Below are 19,673 nucleotides of genomic sequence, written 5' to 3' on the forward strand. Positions count from 1 at the left end.
GAAAGAAAGAAAGAAAGAAAGAAAGAAAGAAAGAAAGAAACCCTAGTCAGAAACCAGAAGCCAGAAACCCAGTCAGAAACCCTGGAACTCTAGTCAGGGGGTGGGGGTGGGGGGGGGGGAGGCCTTCGGCCTCTTTTTTTAAAACAAGGTTTCCAACCAGTTCTGAGAAACAGTGTTGAGGAACTCACTTTGATTTGAATTTTGGCACAGGTTTTTAAATATGTTGTTTTGTCTCATCATCTCCAATCTGTGTTTTTAAAACCCAAATAGATTTAATTATGAACTTAAAACTAAAACAGTTAAATTCTATCAGCTCCTTCATATCCCATTCCCCGTATTTCAATTAGAAAATTGTACGCTTTTACATTTCCATTTCTCTTTCCATTTTTGATGCTTTATTTTATATAGACCTTGATCTGACCTAGATGGGGGGTGGGGGGGGAATATAATTTATGTGTAGCAGAAAAGCAATCTATGGTTGCTCCGGTGCGGCTGCTGTGTTTTGGAAAATGCACCAGGATTAGATTATGTCTGATCACTTTCCACATCACATGATGAACAGCAGTTGAGAAGAAGCATAAAATGAATCCTGCCGAGAAGCTCTTAGATACCTTGCTGTTAACGGGCGCTTCCCTCTCCCCCTCCCTCCCTCTTGTGCCTTCCTCATCAGGATCTCTGACTGAGGCGGGTCAGCTAGGAGTGGCTCCTCGCAGCATAGACACACTTTTCACACTATTTTGGAATGAGAAGTTAAATGCATGAGCACACTTAATTTAGAAGACATGGGCTGTGGCACTTCGTCTGTGAAAGACATGAGATCTGAGCAAGGTGAGTGCCAGCGGGGGTGGGGTGGGGGTGCCTGTCTTCGTGAATGAACGGGGAGCCCGAGTGCACGGGATTCGCCCTCTCCCCTTCCCCGCCCTCTCCCCTTCCCCCGTTGAGTCACTTGCCCCTCCAGCCGCCAGCCCGGTGTGGTGGTGTGGTGGTGCACAAGGCACCATCACTTGAGCCGAAGGTTAAACATTGGCATAACTTAGGAAGATGTAGCTCTGAATTTATGATGTGCCGTGAAGTATTATCTAAGAGAGAGTTTATGTTTGAATTGATTTCAGCTGAAAATGGACCAATATAAAATCTCAATTTAAAACTCTGTGGCAGGGAACAAGAAAGTCTCTGTGCATTTACCTCTGTTTATTCGATATGCTTATAAATAGCTGTATCCATACCTATGTGGTGTTTAGTGGCATCGTTGACTTTTTATTAGAGTTTGTAACTCGGTGATCGGATTATTTTTTATAGCTATTCAACACAGAACTTCATGAGATTTGCCCCCATGTTTTTAGAATATTCCAGGTAGAGTTTGGGAAATGCAAGATCATCTGCTTCCCCAAAAGTGTGTTGTTTCTAAATACATGACATGCCCCCCAAGACCCCTATATAATTAGAGGCTTAAGTATTCCCTTTGTTTATTTCATACTGAGGTTCTCATACCTACCAAGTTGCAACTCACTTGAGTGTTTAAGAGACATAGTTTCCACAAGCAACTTAAAGAACAAACAAACTGGGAAGATTATGTGAATTATTCACTCTCACGCTCCATTCCTCTGGTGTCTAGGTTATAGATAATTTTCCCAATTCCTCTTCTACATGTTGCTTTTGGAGGTTCACTCAGGCTTAAGATGGACAGTTTAGGATGCAGAGTATTCTCTACTAATTAGCGTGTGATGTTTTCTCTTGGGAATCAAATGCTGTTCTGCTCCATGAGTTAGCAAAACCGATCTCCCACAGTAGGGAGATGTACTAACTCTTTCAAATCTGTAAATCTTTCAAAAGCTCCAACTGAGCTAATTCCATGGTCATAATTTACCATAAGAGAGTAAAGCAAGTAATTATCTTTTTATATGTAGGATTACATAGCGTTCTTTAAATTTCGCCAAAATTCTTAGGTTAAACAAACAAAAAGGCCAAGCCAAACTCATAACAGTGAATTCTCTCTTTTTGAAATACTTCTCAACTTTTAAAATGTTGCAGGTAAATGGAAATATTACTTTCGATTTTTGGATTGGTTTTTCTTTTAAATAAATTACCGAGGTGAAATGCACATAACATAAAATTAATTAATCATTCTAAAGGGAACATTTCAGTGGCATTGGGTACAGTCACAAAGTTGTGTAACTGCCCTTCTCTCTAGTTGCATACATTTCCATCACTCCAAAGCAAAACCCCTTTTATATTAAGCAGTTTCTCCCAATTTCTCTCTCCTTCCAGCCCCTGACAACCACCCGTCTATATTCTGCCTCTGTGAACGTACCTATCCTGGATATGTCACACATACAATGTACCTTCTGCCCCCTTTCACTTAGCATCCAGATTGTAGCATCTTTCATACTTCATTCCTTTTTAAGGCTGGATAGTATTCCATTGTGCGTTGAGACCACATTTTGTGTGTCCATTCCTTTGTGGATGGACATTTGGGTTATTTCCACCTCTTTGGCTACTGTGAATAGTGCTGCTTTGAACAGGAATGTACGTGTACTTGTTTGAGTCCCTGTTCTCAGTTCTTTGGGGGTATATACCTAGGAGTGAAATTGCCAGGTCTTACGGTAATTCTGTGTAGAAATGTCAAACTGTTTTCCTGCATTGCTTTTTAAAAAGAGCAGTTTTATTGAGATATCATTCACATGCCACACAACTCACCAGGTTAAAGCGTCTAATTCACCGGTTTTTAGTATGTTCACAGAGCTGTACAACCATCGCCACTATCAATTTTAGAACATTCTCATATCCTTCCCCCAAACCATTAGCAGTGACTCCCCTACCCCCTACCTCCCCAGCCCTAGGCAATCACTAATCTCCTTTCCGTCTCTATAGATTCGGACTCTTCCCGGACATTTCATATAAATGTAATCAGATCCCATGAGTCTTTTCTGTCTGACTTCTTTCATTCATCATAATGTTTTCAAAGTTCATGTTGTAGCATGAATCAGAATGTCATTCCTTTTAATTGTTGAATAGTATTCCATTGTAGGAATATGCACACTCACCCATTCATCAGTTGGTGGGCATTTGGGTTGTTTCTATTTTTTTTTTATATTATGAACAATGCTACTATGAGCATTCGTGTACAAGTTATAGTGTCAACAGATGTTTTCAGTGCTCTTGGGTATATACCTAGGAGCAGAATTGCTGGGTCATATGGTGGCTCAATGTTTAACATTTTGAGAAACTTCCAAACTGTTTTCCCAAGTGCCTGCCTCGTTCTGCATTTCCACCAGCAGCCTATGATGGTTCCAATTTTTTCACATCCTTTGCAACACTTGTCTGTCCTTCTGATTATACCCATCCTAGTGGGTATGAAATGGTAGTTCATTATGGTCTTCATTTGCATTTCCCTAATGACTAATGATATTGAGCATCTTGTCATGTGTTTATTAGCCATTTGTAAAATGTCTTTTTTTTTAAATTTATTTATTTTGAGAGAGAGAGAGAGAGAGAGCGTGCATGAGTAGGGGTGGGGCAGAGAGAGAGGGAGAGAAAGAGAATCCCAAGCAGGTTCCACACGGTCAGCACAGAGAGAGCCCAACGGTGAGATCATGACCTGAGCTGAAGTCAAGAGTTGGACACTTAACTGACTGAGCCACACAGGCACCCTATTCGCCATTTGTAGATCTCTGGAAAAATGTCTATTCAGATCATTTGTCCATTTTTAGTTGTGTCATTTGTTTTTATATTGTTTTGTTGTAAGAATTCTTTATATGTTCCAGTTATAAGTTCTTTATCAAGTATATGATTTGCAAATGTTTTCTTTCATTTAGTGGGCTGTCTTCTCACTTTCTTGATGGTATCCTTTGAAGCAGAAAGGTTTTGTAATTTTGATAAAGTCCAATTTATTTTTTCTTTGGTTGCTTGTGATTTGGGTATCGTAACAAAGAATCCATTGCCAAAGCCAAGATTATTTATGGTTATGTTTTCTTCTAAGAGTTTTATATTTTTAGCTCTTACATTTAGGTTTTTGATACATTTTGAGTTGATTTTCATATATGGTATGAGGTAGAGGTACAAATTTATTCTTTGCATGTGGATATCCAGTCACCCCACGACCATTTGTTGAAAAGACTGTTCTTTCTCTGTTGAATAGTCTTGGCACTCTTATCAAAAATCAATGGACTGTAAATATGAGGGTTTATTTCTGCACTCTGAATTCTATTCCATTGATCTATGTGTCTCCTTATGCCAATACCACACTGTCTTGATTATTGTAGCTTTTGCAGAAAGTTTTGAAATTGGGATTCTGAGTCCTTTACCTTTGTTTCTTTTTCAAGATTGTTTTGGCTTTCCAGGTCCCTTGTACTTCCATATGACTCTTAGGATCAGTTTGTCAGTTTCTCAAAAGAAGCCATCTGAAATGTTGATGGGGCTTGCATTGAATCTGTAGATCAATCTGGGGAGTATTGCCGGCTTAACAGTTACACCTACTGATCCATGAACATGGAATGTCTTCCCATTTATTTAGGTCTTTAATTTCTTTCAACGCTATTTTTTGCATTCAGAATTTACATTTTACACTTCCTTTGTTAAATTTACCCCAAGTACTTTATTCTTTTGAATGCTATTACAAAATGGAATTGCTTTATTAATTTCATTTTTGGATTGTTCATTGCAGGTGTATAGAAAAACAATTGCTTTTTGTATATTGATCTTGTATCCCAAGACTTTGGTTGATTCCTTAGGATTTTCTATTTACAAACTGTGTCATCTGCTAATAGAGATAGTTTTACTTCTTCCTTTCTATTCTATGCCTTTGATTTCATTTTCTTGCATAATTTTCCTGACTAGACCCTCTCTTACTGTTGAATAGAAATTCATGACTACACATCCTTGTCTTGTTCCTGATCATAGAGGAAAGCATTCAGTCTTTCACCTTTAAGTATGATAGTAGCTGTGCCTTTCTCCAGGATGCTCTTTATCAGGTTGAGGAAGTTCACTCCTATTCCTAGTTTATTGATTGCTTTTATTATTTTATTAAGAAGTGGTGTGTACTTTTGTCAAATGCTTTATCTGCATGTATTGAAACGATCATGCAGTTTTTGCCCTTTGTTCTATGATACAGTATACATTAATGGAATTTCAGATGTTGAACCAATTTTGCATTCCTGAGATAAATCCCACTTGGTCACGGAGTATAATACTTTTTATATGTTGCTGGATTCAGTTTGCTAGTGTCTTGTTAATGATTTTTGTATCTATATTCATAAAAGAGATTGGTCTATAGTTTTTTTCCCCCTGGGGTGTCTTTGTGTGGTTTTGATATCAGGGTAATACTAGCCTCATAGAATGAGTTGCAATTCCTTCTTCTCTTCCATCTTTTAGAAGAGCTTGTGAAGAATTGATATTAATTCTTTAACTGTTTGGTAGAGGGGCTCCTGGGTGGCTCAGTCGGTTGAACATCCAACTCTTGATTTCAGCTCAGGTCATGATCCCAGGGTCATGGGATCAAGCCCCACATTGGGCTCCATGCTCAGCATGGATTTTCTCTCTCTCTCTCTCTCTCTCTCTCTCCCTCCCTCTGCCTCTCTCCCCCACTTGTGCACTCTCTCTCTCCCTCTCTATAAATAAATCAATAAATCAATAAATAAAGCTGAACATGGGCCTTTCTTTGAGGGTAGTTTTTTGATTACTTCTACTTTTGTTATAGATCTATTCAGATTTTCTATTTCTTCTTGAGTCATTTTCAGCATTTTGTGTCCTAAGAATTTTCCTATTTCATCTAAGCTATTTACTTTATTACCATATACTTGTCAAAGTATTCCCTTATAGTTTTTTTTAATTCTTCCATTATCTCTTGTTGAATATATTAGTCAATGTTTATTCTGACTTTGTAATAATAAATCTGCTGAAAACTGAAGCAACGGTATTTACTTATATTTATCCATAAAAAGTTTTTCTCATTTAGAAATACTGTAAAATATAGAAAAGCATTTGGAAATAATTAATATTCCTCACTCCACTACCCAGAGACAACAACTGTTAACATTTTGATAATTTCTTTCCAGTTTTATTTTTTTTTTTTTTGGTATAGTGTAGGTTTTTGATCATCCTAAACATTAATTTTTTGTAGCCTTGCTTTTGGCACAAAGACATTGTTACATAAACATCTCTCAAGTTGTTATAAATGCTTTGTAAACATTTTAACCATTACTAAACATTTCATTTAATGGATAGATCATCATATTCTTTTTTTAATGTTTATTTATTTTTGAGAGAGAGAGAGAAAGAGAGAGAGAGAGACAGAGTGTGAGCGGGGGAGGGGCAGAGAGAGAGGGAGACAGAGAATCCAAAGCAGGCTGCAGGCTCTGAGCTGTCAGCACAGAGCCCCATTCAGGGCTTGAACTCATGAGCCGTGAGATCATGACCTGAGCCGAAGTCAGACGCTTAACCAACTGAGCCACCCAGGTGCCCCAATCATCATATGCTTAATTATTCCTCTAACATGGGACCTTTTTTTTCACTAATATAAACAGCACTTAGAAGAATTTCTTTATGTAGTGTTTTTCCTTACTTTGGATTATTCCCATATTCAGGTGATTAGATACGAACTTATTGTGTTAAGGGTTATGAATGTTTTGAAAGCTCTTGATAGAAAATGATAGCTATTATTTCCTGATTACTAACTATATTCTAGAGAGTGTTCACAATATTCTGCATACTTTTTATTTAATCCTTGCAGTAAACCTGAGTCAAGCGTTACTATTCTTTTTTTGTGTAGTTTGAAGAAGCTCTCATGCTCCGCGAGTGAGTACTTTTCGGGGTCAGATTACTAACCACTGCCAGAGTTGGGGTTTGAACCCAAGGAGTTCTGAGTACAGTGGGTTTTTTGCCATCAACCGTCACACCCTTCTACGGTTCCTCCCAATGTCACTGCTCTTGGAAACTAACTTTAAATTTACTCCTACAAAGTACCTTTTTTTTTTAAACATTTATTTATTTGTGAGACAGAGAGAGACAGACCATGAACGGGGGAGGGTCAGAGAGAGGGAGACACAGAATCTGAAACAGGCTCCAGGCTCTGAGCTGTCAGCACAGAGCCCGACGCGGGGCTCAAACTCACGGACCACGAGATCATGACCTGAGCCGAAGTCGGCCGGCCGCTTAACCGACTGAGCCACCCAGGCGCCCCTACAAAGTACCTTTTATTTGCATAGTGCTCTTATAGTTGGATGGGCCCCTTCATATACATTTGATCTCTACAGGCTGTGAAGGGTTGTTCTCAATTTGTAAAAAAAGGAAACCAAGGCTTTGCGAGGCAAAGTGATTTGCTTAAGGACAGACACACAGCTGGTAAGTGGCAGAGCCCGGGTGAGGGATTGCTTCCTGTTTCTCATGGTCTGACTAGAGTGAAGGGCTTTTCCCTCCCACTTTGGTCATTCGGCCTCAATACAGAACTCTGCCTCCTAGTGTATCAGGGCATTTTGGAGGAAAAGTAACCCGCATATAAAATCGAGGCTACCCCTTCTTGTGGGCTATCTACCTTCCATGTAGAGAAGTAGCATCAATGCTGTATTATTATTATTTCGCTTCTTTTGTGATATGCAACGGGGAAGGGAACAATCATAGCTGTCATTTATATTGATTGCCTACTATCGTTATTTCTATTTCTCTGCAAAACTCTTGGAGGAAGCCTCGATTAGTTTCCTTTTCTAGATGAGGAGACTGAACCTAGATGAAAGAACTGTCCAGGGTGGGAGGGGGAGGGTGGGTGATGGGTATTGAGGAGGGCACCTTTTGGGATGAGCACTGGGTGTTGTATGGAAACCAATGTGACAATAGATTTCATATATTAAAAAAAATAAAAATAAAAAAGAAAGAACTGTCCAAAGTCATGTCCTAGGTCTCCTGAATTGGAACCAGCTCTGACAGATTCCAAAGTCCATGCCCCTCTGGATATGCTGCCCTGACTTGTAAAATAGGAATTTATCAAAAAAATGGAAATGAAACATTGCAATTTCATTCTCCTGAGCTTCGCTTTATACTTAAAATTTTATATTGATGTATTTTGAATTAATAATCTGTTGCCTTTTCTTCCCCCATGGAATACTCTGAGGACACGATGATTTATTTTCTTTTATTTCTTCCCTGGAAACCACTTAGAAATGCATTTATTCATTTTCCCTAAGTGCTGAGGAGCCTACAAAGGCTATGTAGCGTTTTTGGCTGTGCACTTGGATGCTTTAAGCTATGAGAAATGGAAATTTTCTCTAATGGAGATTGTTCTTTTAAAAAATATTTGTTCTTTATTTTTGCTTAAAAGTTTAAAAATACTAACTAGTAAATCAAATATTTCTTTAGTTCTTGGAATAACGTCTAGTTTATTTATTGTTTAAAAATCTAATGAGCAAGCCATTCACAGCTGCCTGAGAGATCCCCTCCTTCCACCCCCAGCCCCGTATCTCCCACCTCCACATTCCCAAAGTTAAGTCCTTTGCAATGCTGTATATTTACATTTGGGACCTTCATGGAAAAACGATCAATGACATTGTTTCCTTTATCTTTGTTGATCTCTGAGGAGTTTTCTGAAAGTTTAGAGGGGCCTTTGCCGTTCTTGTCAGTGTTGGATTTTCTTTTATAACTGCCACCGAGCAGTCTTTGTTGGCATCGTGAGGTACAGCAGAGATCTCTGTGAGCTGGGATGTCCCTCATTTTCCTCCTCAGTGAAATGGGACATCAGATGAGATGCTCTTTAAAGTTCTTGCCAGCCAAAGACCATCAATATGCTCTATAGCTGCGGGTACCTGTGGAGGGGTGGGGGGATTCATTCCCGCCTTCTGTTGCTTACTCCCTTAGCTGCTACCGCATTAACACTCTTAATGTGCTCGCGTGCCTTTCCTCTTTTGTTTCCTGTTCTTTGGGTTTGGGTACATTTTTTTCCCTTCATGTCGTTCTGTTTTACTTTGCCCCCAACTTCTTATCTTTAGAAATTGCAAATCTACAGAGAGAAGATGGAAGATTAATACAGCGAACACCCACATCCCTGCCAGCTGGGTTCACCAGCTTGTTAACCCTTTACCATTTTCTCTCTCCTCTCCCCTCCTTCCCTTTCTCCGTCTCCTGTGCCTTCTCCATTTGACAGCAAAGCTGTAGACATTATGATATTAACCTCTATATACTTAGCATGAGTGTCCTAAAAAGAGGGTTTTTCTTTTATATAACTGTAATACTGTATCACACTGAAAAAAATTGTGGCACTGGTGGATTAATATTGTTGAACATAGAGTTCATATTCAGAATTTCCTCATTGTCCAAAACGGCCTTTTGTAACTGTTTTTTTTCCTTTCCCTTTGGAAGAAAGGCCTTCCCTTTCCCTCTGGTTCCCTCCACTGACTCTCCTCCCTCTCAGAGCTTGTTCCTGAAGGGGACGTTCACAGTGCTGTCTCCCACCTTCTCGTGGTTCATTCCATCCCACGGAAAATGATTTTGACAAGTTCTTGAATGCCCTTGAAGCCCACTGGACCATTTTCAGTTCTTATTTTGCTGGGTTTCCTGGCAGTACTTGGCACTCTTGCACTCATGGCCCTTGGCTTCGGCCCATTCTCCTGGTTGTCCTCGTGTCTCTGAACTGTTTATAAGGGCTCCACTTTCTCCCAACTTTTAAATATTAGGATTCCTCCGGGTTCTTCTCGGGCCTTTTACTTTGTCACTCGAGTGCTCTCCTGCGGTAACTTTAGTCTCATGGCTTTCATTATCATCAGTATGTCAAAACTGCCAAATCTGCGTTTTCGGCCTATATCATATACTATATCCCTGGTTTGTTGGCATCAGTTGGGAATCATTACATTTTATTTAATTAACCAATTCACTCAATTTAAAATCCCAGTATAATTAACATATAGTGTTATGTTAGTTTCAGGTGCACAATATAGTGATTCAACAATTCTATATACTCAGTGCTCATCACGATAAGAGTTCTCTTAGGGAATTTTATGTTATGTTATGTTATGTTATGTTATGTTATGTTATTTATTGTAAGGTAGGCTTCATGCCCAACATGGGGCTTGAACTCATGACCCTGAGATCAAGAGTTACATGCTCTACTGACTAAGCCAGCCAGGCGCCCCTTAGAGAATCTTTTTTTTTTTAATGTTTATTTATTTATTTTGAGAGAGAGAGAGAGAGAGCGAGCACACAGGGGAGGGGCAGAGAGAGAGAGGGAGAGAGGGAATCCCAAGTAGGCTTCATGCTGTCAGCACAGAGTTTAGGGAATCATTTTAAACAAGTACTTTTCTTTGTGGAAGGAGACCACTTTCTGCATCTGAAATTATGATCCCTTTCAATAATAATTTTTAGTTAATTGTTCACTTTTTGATATGATAATGTGTGGGTCTTGAGGTTTATATAGGAATGGTACTACAAACACATTTATTGCCTGTATGAAACAGGCACACAAAAACCAAACATCCTTTTCATTTTCACACCTATTAAATGCATCTTCATATTTTTTGTTTATTCACTGTGTGACTAATCCACGTCTACTTTTAGAAATGTTAAGTATTATGAGACTCTGCCACGGACTATTTAGAGACCCACTCTAGAATCATGAGCTCTTGGGGGGTAGAAAGTATTACCGGAAGAGTATGAAGTCCCACCTCCCCCATTTAAATGCTTTTCACCAGCTTCTAGCCTTGACTAGACAATTCACAAAGGAGCCAGCTTTTAGTTGGATCCTGTTAATTGTTAGAAAATCCTGTTACAAAGAGACATATTTCAACGGAGTATAAGAAAGGGCATTACCTGAGGCCCACTTGCCAGTTATTTCCTGTAATCAGAACACTTTTCTTACACAATTATGGCTTTATATTGCCTTATCTTTTCAGCAGCTGCAAAAGGCAAAAATTTAATGCTGATCGTATTTGACCTTGGGTGAATGAATGTGGCAGTATAACTCAGATTAGTAATTAATAACAGGGGAGACATAAAACAGAATTGCAGTCAAGACATTTAATTTTTTTTTTTCCGAGTGAGGATTAGAGGTCATGATTGAATTGTTGAATAGAACATATTTCCTATGAGAAAATTTTTCAATAATTTAAAATGCTAGTAGTACTTTTACATAGCTAAATTTCTTACATGATTAAAAATATAATAGTTTTTAAAAATTGAGATCTTCCTGATAATGATTCTTTACAAAATTGGCAGAAATTCATACGATAGAGAGCTCACGGTTACTTGTAAACTGTCGTTTTCGTGGTTTTACTGATTTAGCTTATTATTTCGGTATCGTACGGCTAAAGCTTCAGATTTTCCTGAACTATGGTGTAGCCAAGGATTGCAGTTCTTATGAAAACCTCCATAAGATGGGCTTCGTGTAATCTTTGTGTTGTTCCATTGCCCTGTTGAATAAAAGAAGGCTTTAAATGGGGCATTTAACAATCTGAATCCTAATAAATGTAGAGAGAATGAGTTCGAAAATCACTATTTTTGCAACTACCATAGAAAGAATGGATTTGGGCAAAAATTATCCGTGGATGTTTTGGAGAACAGAATATATACACAGTCCTAAGGCATGTTCCTGCAAATTGTTTATTAATTGTAAAGAGGGAGCAAATAAATACATCTACAGTAGAGAATTTTACGTGGCCGCTGTGGGGTGATCCATCCGATCGGGTGGGGTCTGGTGGTGAAAGAATTCACTGGAGGCAGAGCAAAGGCAAATGAAGTTTATTGAGTATTCTGCCAAGGAGCAGCAAAAGAGAGACTGTCTGCCAGGAGGCAGTGGTGGGGGGCTGTAGCTAAGGAGGGAAGGGCGAGGAGGTCTGGGAACACATGGAATTTTCCTTTGTTTTGGTACCTGTGCTCAGTAGTAAGTAGTCCATTGGTCAGCTAGGGCCTATGGATATTTTTTTAAGTTCTATTTTTTTTTTTTTTAAGATTTTTGTTTAGGGGCGCCTGGGTGGCTCAGTTGGTTGAGCGTCCGACTTCGGCTCAGGTCATGATCTCACAGTTCGTGGGTTCGAGCCCCACATCAGGCTCTGTGCCGACAGCTCTGACGGAGCCTGGAGCCTGCTTCGGATTCTGTGTCTCCTTCTCTCTCTGCCCCTCCCCCGCTCATGCTTTGTCTCACTCTGTTTCTCAAAAATAAATAATAAAAAAAAATTAAAAAGATTTTTGTTTCTTTATTTTATTTTTGAGAGAGAGCATGAGAGAGAGGCAGAGAGAAAGGGAAACAGAGAATCCCCAGCAGGCTCCGCGTTGCCAGCTGGGGCTCAAACTCACCAACCGTGGGATCATGACCTGAGCCTAACCCACTGAGCCACCCAGGCGCCTGGGGGCGTGTTGCCTAACGAGGAGCCTGTTTGCACTTAGCCAGGTGGTGGTCGCTGTGGGCCCTTTTACCTTACTCCAGTTTAACCAAGTAATCTAGGTTCATATCACCAGTAATGAGACAAATTAATGTCATCTGCCTTCTGATGTAACATACTTGAGAAAGACTCCTCACTTATTCCTGCCAAAACATATAACCTGAATCTAATCATGAGGAAATAACAGACAGATCCAAACTGAGGGATATTTTAAATAACTAGCCTGTACTCTTCAAAAATTTCAGTGTCATTAAAAAGAAAGAAAGGCTAAGGAATTGTGTTAGAATAAAGGAGACTGAAGAAATGGTAGGCATGTGTGGAGAGAGAGAGCAAGAGAGAGAGCAGGAGAATGCATATGTGACAAAATATTAACAATTGTACTAGTCTCACCTTTCCCCATATGTCTGAAAATCTTTCAGAGAAAAAGTTAAGAATATTCCAGTCCTGGGGCACCTGCGTGGCTCAGTCAGTTAATCTGACTCTTGATTTTGGCTCAGGTCATGATCTCATGGTTCGTGGGATCGAGCCCTGCATCAGGGTGCTGTCAGCACAGAGCCTGCTTGGGATTCTCTCTCTTTCCCTCTCTTCTCTCTCTCTCAAAATGAACAAATAAACGTAAACAAATAATATCCCAGTCCTGTGCAACCTGAGATGTGTTCGTTAAGTCTGTGGTGGCCGCAGCCTAGGGTTCTGCCCTTTGGGAATGCCGTTTATTAGCTCTTGCTTGTTTTCCCTTCTTCTCCCTTCTCCGTCCGTTGCAGACTCCGTGAACCACGTCCTGGCATCATCTCGAGTAGCTTCACTGTAAACACGGACAAGCCCAAATGCACTGGTGTCTCAGTTCCTTTACCTCCTAAACTCCAGCACCCCTTCCTCACTCCACTTGAGAGACTCACTCCCCTTTCCTGGCCCCTGTGGCCACCCGCATCAGTTCTGCCTCTGGTAGTCTTTATGACTATCCTATGTTCTGCTCTCTTGATCTTCATTGAAACCTCCGGACCTTAGCCCCTTCCCACGTGTCTCTGTCTCCCAGCCCACGCTTATCTTCACTTTCTTCCCCGTCCATCTCTATCCATCTTCTCTTGGCTGTCACTTGAGCCACTTAACCGATCATACACAGTAATCAGACTCTAGGCAATTTAAAAGAGAAATGATGGGTGAAGTGTTTAATGTTCCCAGACTACTTGCTAGCAAACTTTGCTACAATTCTTGATGCAGACGCCAAGGATGTTAGTGACTTGACTTGGATTTTTCTATAGGGATAATTCAGTTGTTTTGTTGCTGTCGTTGTTGTTTTAGTAGCCTTTAGAATTTGTCTTCTTTGTCCAGAAGCTTCTAAGCTGAGTGTTCACATGTACCTGCCCTATTTTGTCCTTGAATTGTTATTTTCAGCTTTGCAATGTGCAGTAGTAGGTAGGCTGAAGCTGTGGCCCTAAAAAAACAACTGAATTATCACTATAGAAAACCAGGGGTGAAATATAATATTTCAGAACTGGAGAGGATCTTAGAGATCACACAATTCCAAGTTCTCACGGTTCACGTGAGAGACTGAGGACCAGAGAGGTTAAACAATTTGTTCAAAGTTATACAGTTGGCACCTGCTTGAGTCAGAACCAAAATGGAAGTCTCCAGATGACCAATTCAAAATTTATTTTTTATTATCTCATGTGGACGGGTTGCTGGGTGGGTGAGCACATGAGTAAATAAAAAGTCAAACAAAAGACCTCTAATTCTTGCCCTTCTCTGACCGGAACACCAGAGGTTTCCAAGAATGATAAAATTATGATCTCTTTTGTCATTTAGGGAGAGTGATGGTTTTGTTTAAAGTGCCCGTCAGTATTTGGAGACTGGGCCTCATGCTTTACTCTCACTTCCCTCTGAAGGATAATGCCTTCCAGGGGCGCCTGGGTGGCTCAGTCGGTTAAGCGTCCGACTTTGGCTCAGGTCATGATCTCACGGTCTGTGAGTTCAAAGCCCGCGTCGGGCTCTGGTGGCAGCTCGGAGCCTGGAGCCTGCTTTGGATTCTGTGTCTCCCTCTCTCTCTGCCCCTGCCCTGCTCATACTCTCTCTCTGTGTCTCAAAAATAAACATCTGGGGAAAAAAAAAAAAAGAATGCTCTCTAGGGACAAGAATGCTGTGCAGGGTTGCCTGAGTTCGCGGATGAGTGAGCCTCACACGGTTCCTGTCTCGCTTGCTGCCCAAGAAGCAGACTTTGTGACCATCTCGTGTCCGCTGAGCATGTGCTTTGAGCCGTTTCTCCAGTGAAGTTAGAAGTCTCTCTGTGACAGTCACACACTCTAGCAGGTGGCAGGTGTGGAATAGTTGTAAACAAGAATAACCAAGAAGACTGCGGTCCCAGAGTTAAGCCAGACTGTAGTGTCATCATGCTTCAAAGTACTGAAGGAAGAGATGGTTTCCCCCTTGTTTAAAGCCTTTGGCTACTAGTTGCTTCGTTCTCTTTCCAGTTCATTTGAATTCATTTTAATGACTTCTATCACACTTGAGCCTCTCTTTCTTCCTGACTGGATGTCAGGCCCCTTAAAGTTACATTAAATATTTGCTCATCCTGGGGCCTCCTCAGGAGGCCTCTGTCAGCAGACTTTCAAAAGCAGAGAGTCTTTAAATGCCTTATTGTCCTGAATGTAAGGTTCTGGTTTAAAGAACTGTCTGTCAAATAAACTCTCATTTGAAAAAACAAACCAAAGATAAGACTCTACCAGTCAGCACGAAGAGAAACACAAGACAGAAAGTCTTAACTGAAGAGTAATTTCATCCATTCAGCATATATATACTGAGCATCTACCATGTTCCAGGGGCTGTTCCAGAGTCAGGGGATGTAGCCACTAACCCAGCGGACTAACATCCCAGCCCGTATGGAGATTACATTCTAGTGGAAGGAGAGAGACAATTAACAAATGAGTAACATATGTGCTATAGCAGGTAGTGATAAGTGCCAGGGTGAGAAAATAAGGAATGAGATGGACAATGGGCAGCGGGGTGCCATTTTGAAAAGAGTGGTCAGGAAAGGCCTCACTGAGAAGGCGGTCTTTGAGCCACGACTGTGCTCTCTAAAGGAGTGAGCCCTATGGATTCTGGTTGGCACAGTTCTTCTTGCTCCTGACTCTTGGGTTCTGGGATGGTAGCCTGTTTGTCCACAGTAGTTTGTGAAATTTTTAATGAATTTATGTATCATTAGGAAATTGGGGGGGGGGGGGCACTAGAAGTTGTTAGGCTGGAGAGAGACTATTATTGTGTTATTCCCACCTTACTTAAAAAAATTTTTTTTTAATGTTTATTTTGAGAGAGAGAGTAAGCATGAGCAGGGCAGGGGCAGAGAGAGAGAGGGCGGGTTCCAGGCTTTGAGCGTCAGCACAGAGCCCGACGTGGGGGGTGAACTCATGGACAGCGACATCATGACCTGAGCGTAAGTCGGACGCTTAACCGGCTGAGCCACCCAGGCGCCCCTCCCACCTTACTTTAAAAAAAAAAGCATCTGCTATTTATTGAGTGCTTCCTATGTGCCAGGCAATATGCTAAGCGTTTTATATTAGTCACTCAATTAATTGGTATATTACTAATACCTATAGCAACACGTTGCTAGTACATTATTATACATTACTAATAGATTATTGTTCTAACAGCCCTAGAAGGTATTCATTCATTTGTTCAACGCGTATCCGTTGCCAGGCCTTACCCCAGGTGCTGGGGTTATAGCAGTGAACAAAAATGAAGTCCCTGTTCTCGTGTAGCTTAGCTAATAGGGGAAGATAGACAATAAACACATAACCATACAAGCATATAGAATGCCAAATGGTAAAACGTGGAATGGAGAACAACAGAGCAGGTAAAGAGCATAGAGAACGTGAGGTAGGGAAGGTGTGGGAGGGAGGAGATACTGTTCTACGTACTGGCTCATTTTTTTTATGGCTGATTCCAAGTGCCACCCTGGGTTGTACGACATTATGGTTAAAAGCCCTGTTTCTGGAATAACAGAGATCCGGATTTGACTCTGTGTTCTCCCAAAGACAAGTGATGTGACCCCAAACAAGTTATTCCTGAGCCTCAGTTTCCTTATCTGTAAAATGAGGATAATGTCACTTCGTAGGATTGGTGGGAGGATTAAATCAAATGAAATGAAATGATCTGCATAAAGCACCAAGCACAGTGTCCGGCACAAAACCAATGCTCTGAATTTTTGTCTTATTCATTGACCTATGTGGATAATGTCTCACAAACTCCCATGATAATGATGGCCACTATGGGAAAGAAGCCACGGGAAAACCAAACCCAAAACACCCTGGCTTGGTAATAGAGAATCCACCTGTGCTGGAGACAGAAAATTGGCCAGGTAACTTGTTAAACCCATACTGTTGCTTCCTTCTAGAAACGAAAATAGGAGGCCCTCGGGACACATATGGCAATAGCTTTAACTCTGGTTTTTTTTCTGCATGGAATTAATGTGACGGGGAAGACAAGCCCTGTCACCAGTCATGTGATGAAGCAGCAGGACCAGAAGGGGACCTAGGCTGTCCAGCAGGTTCAGGACTGGATGACACAGGTCTTCAACTCTGCACACAGGGTTGGGGGAGGTATGGAGCCGGCAACCCCTCGGGTAGGGTCTCTCGTACCTGGGCTCTAACCTTTGCCGTTTTGGGGGTTCCTGCTCCAGGAGAGCGTCCTCAGCTGGCTAGAGCGGCCGTGCCGCGAGCGGGTGGGTTCTTAGGAATCAGGTGAGGTTTTCGAGGTCAGATGTTGGTCCATTCAACCCTGCCCTGCCCGTCTCCTTCCCTGCGCCAGAGAGGGGCCCGGGGGGGGGGGGGGGGGGGGGGGCTGTAAGCCAAAGGAGCAGTAGCGGGATGTGAATCAGAGCCCCTTTTATCAGCCGCCACCGAGGTACTCAAACCCTGATGTGGGATTCTGGGAAGGGCCTGAGCTGGAGCGTCCGGGAAGTTGGACGCTTGAGGCCTAACCTGAGCCTGCTTTTCCCACCCAGTGACACCGGCTTATCAGGCCGGGCCTAGTCGGGAGGCAGAAACCATAGAGTGATCTGACGACAGAGGTGAATTTAAAGAACTGTCAATCGGGCATCGAGTTGTTCTTAGGTCACCGAAAGGTCCCTGAAGGAACCCTAAGGTATACAGAGGTAGCAATTACGGGAAAGTTACCATCTCTAGGGCTGAGAGAGAAAGGGAAAGGTTGGAATTCTTAAAATGTAGAAGCTTGGAGGAGGGTTCCCGCAGCATTGGAACTCAGACCTTGGAGAATGGGGGCTGCCCGGCTGGCGCTGGTGTGTCTGAGGGGCTGCTGGGAGGCTGGTTTTGCAAGTGCTGGCTAACTGCAGACTGGATCCAGCGCAGCTACCAGGAGAAACTGCTGGGGGGGGGGTTGCAGAATGGGGGTGCAGGGTGGAGAGCCGTTGCTAGGTTCCACTGACACGAACGGGAAGCAGACGGGAAGGAGTGTGTTCCTGGTTCCCTCCTCCAGCCTCACTGTCGCCCCCCACTGCCCCTATTGGCAGAGCATCAGGGAGCGGACTAGAGGAGTGTGGGGTGACAGCTGACACGTGATAGCTTAGTAAGTGGCATTCACGCCCAGGTGTAGGGGCTCAGGTACCGGATGGTGCATTTTCCGGCCGGGAAGGGGGTGGGGAATGCCTTTGGAGCAGCAGAAGAAATGCAGGAGCCGGGGAACTGAGCATTGTTGTCTCCCTTCCACTCCTACTAGTAAAATATAGCCCGTGAAAGTACTGTGTGCCTTATCAAATAAAATGGCAGCTCCCGCCTTGGGGGGTGGGGTGGGATCCCAGCAAGGGATGGGGCAGAAGCAAGGCAGAGATAGGGCAGGGGGCTTGGATCACCTATTTCCCCTCGTGGAGGAGGAGTAGAGGTGGTAGTTAACGTACGTCTGGCTTAGTGGCAGGCACATAGTAGGCATTCAAGGAATGGTGGCAGTTCTTACTCAAACGAAGGAAAGGTGCACATAGTTTAGGGAATGAAGTAACTGGCGATAGTGGAGAGAGCCCAGAGTTTGGACTCAGAAGAGCTGAGTCTGTACTAGATAAGTGACTTGAAACAAGATACTTGCCTCTCTGAACGCGAAGTTTCCTTATGTGTAACGTAGAGATGATACTTGTGGGGACCAAGTGTCTTACAGCCGACCCTTAACATGTGGTCGCTGCTTTGTTCCATTATTAATTATAGAAATGATAAGCATGGTTATTTATTATTGGTGGTGCAAATCCTAAGTAGAAGAGACTTTAGTGATCATTTATTCTACTACAGCACTGTGCAGATGAAGAAACTGAGGCACAGAAAAAGGTCAGTAGCTCTATGGAGGTTAAGAGCGTGGGCTACAGATCAGTGAGACCTGGGTTCAAGCCCTTGCTGTTCATTTCCACTTACTGGCTAGTCTCTCTCAGCTTCACAGTGCGGTGAGGATCACGGAAAAGAGTCCATTGCCCGACCCTCAGTAAGTGCTCAGTAAATAGCCCTGGACAGTTCCACTGGGCTTGATGAACAGAGAGAGCCCCTGAGGTCAGGGTTGGTTGGTCATGACAGTGACTGTCCCGTAGAACAGACCTTTCAGGTGAGCCTGGGCTCCCCATATGGTGAGAACACTCGAGATTTTCAGCCTCCCAATCATTTGCTTTATCATATTGAACGAGTCACTCTGTTTCGTCTCCCTGTGGTTTTTCCCTGTAAAGATCATGATACTTGACCTCATGTCTACTTCCTGGGGTCTTCTGGAAGCTGAAAAATGAAATGAGTGTCTCTGGAACCAGAGAGCCTTGGAGAAACTCATAAATAAATACGCTCAGATGACTAGTAATACCACAGCAGTATTGAGCCGGGGATCCTGGGACAGGAGGCTAGAATCCTGCTTTTAGAATTCAAATTGTTCTTGTTATAGTCAACTCTTAATTTTTATGTGCTAACTGGGAAAAATTATAACATGAATAAAAGAAGCCAGCTGGTGTTGATTGCTCTTCACTCTAAAATTTGAGGAAGGCATAAGAGACTATATTTTAAATCTCAGTATCTCTCACCTGATTGCCTTCTTCAAAGCTATGAAGCTACGGGATGGTTCCAAGGCTCAGAGCCCCAGAACGGAGTCAGTGTGCCTGAATAATCCACAAACAGGACCATGCTTATCCCTGCAGTAGCCGTTTGTTTAGCCATTTATTAACCAGGCGTGGGGCTAAACTCTTCACCTGTAGGATCTCCTTTCATGCTTATTGTAACTCTGGGAAGGAGGGAGGTGTGTTCATTTATCCATCTTTTATCAATTGAATCTCAGGTACGGAGGCTGGAGCGAATTGTA

At 42.1% G+C, this 19,673-nt stretch overlaps 1 protein-coding gene across 3 annotated transcripts in view; it reads left to right on the plus strand.

Moving 5' to 3' along the window:
* The window catches only part of PPEF1 (protein phosphatase with EF-hand domain 1), a 108,825-nt gene that overhangs the window by 15,792 nt on the left and 73,360 nt on the right, over positions 1-19,673 (plus strand). For all 3 annotated transcript variants that reach the window (XM_040468261.1, XM_040468263.1, XM_040468262.1), the window contains one exon: positions 671-828. In XM_040468261.1, coding sequence (XP_040324195.1) covers positions 759-828 — 70 coding nt within the window. In that variant the 5' untranslated portion in view covers positions 671-758. The remainder of the gene's footprint in view (positions 1-670; positions 829-19,673) is intronic.

This window comes from Herpailurus yagouaroundi, unplaced genomic scaffold (genome assembly GCF_014898765.1).
Source record: "Herpailurus yagouaroundi ecotype Mexico unplaced genomic scaffold, PumYag 67690, whole genome shotgun sequence".
Lineage (NCBI taxonomy): Eukaryota > Metazoa > Chordata > Mammalia > Carnivora > Felidae > Herpailurus > Herpailurus yagouaroundi.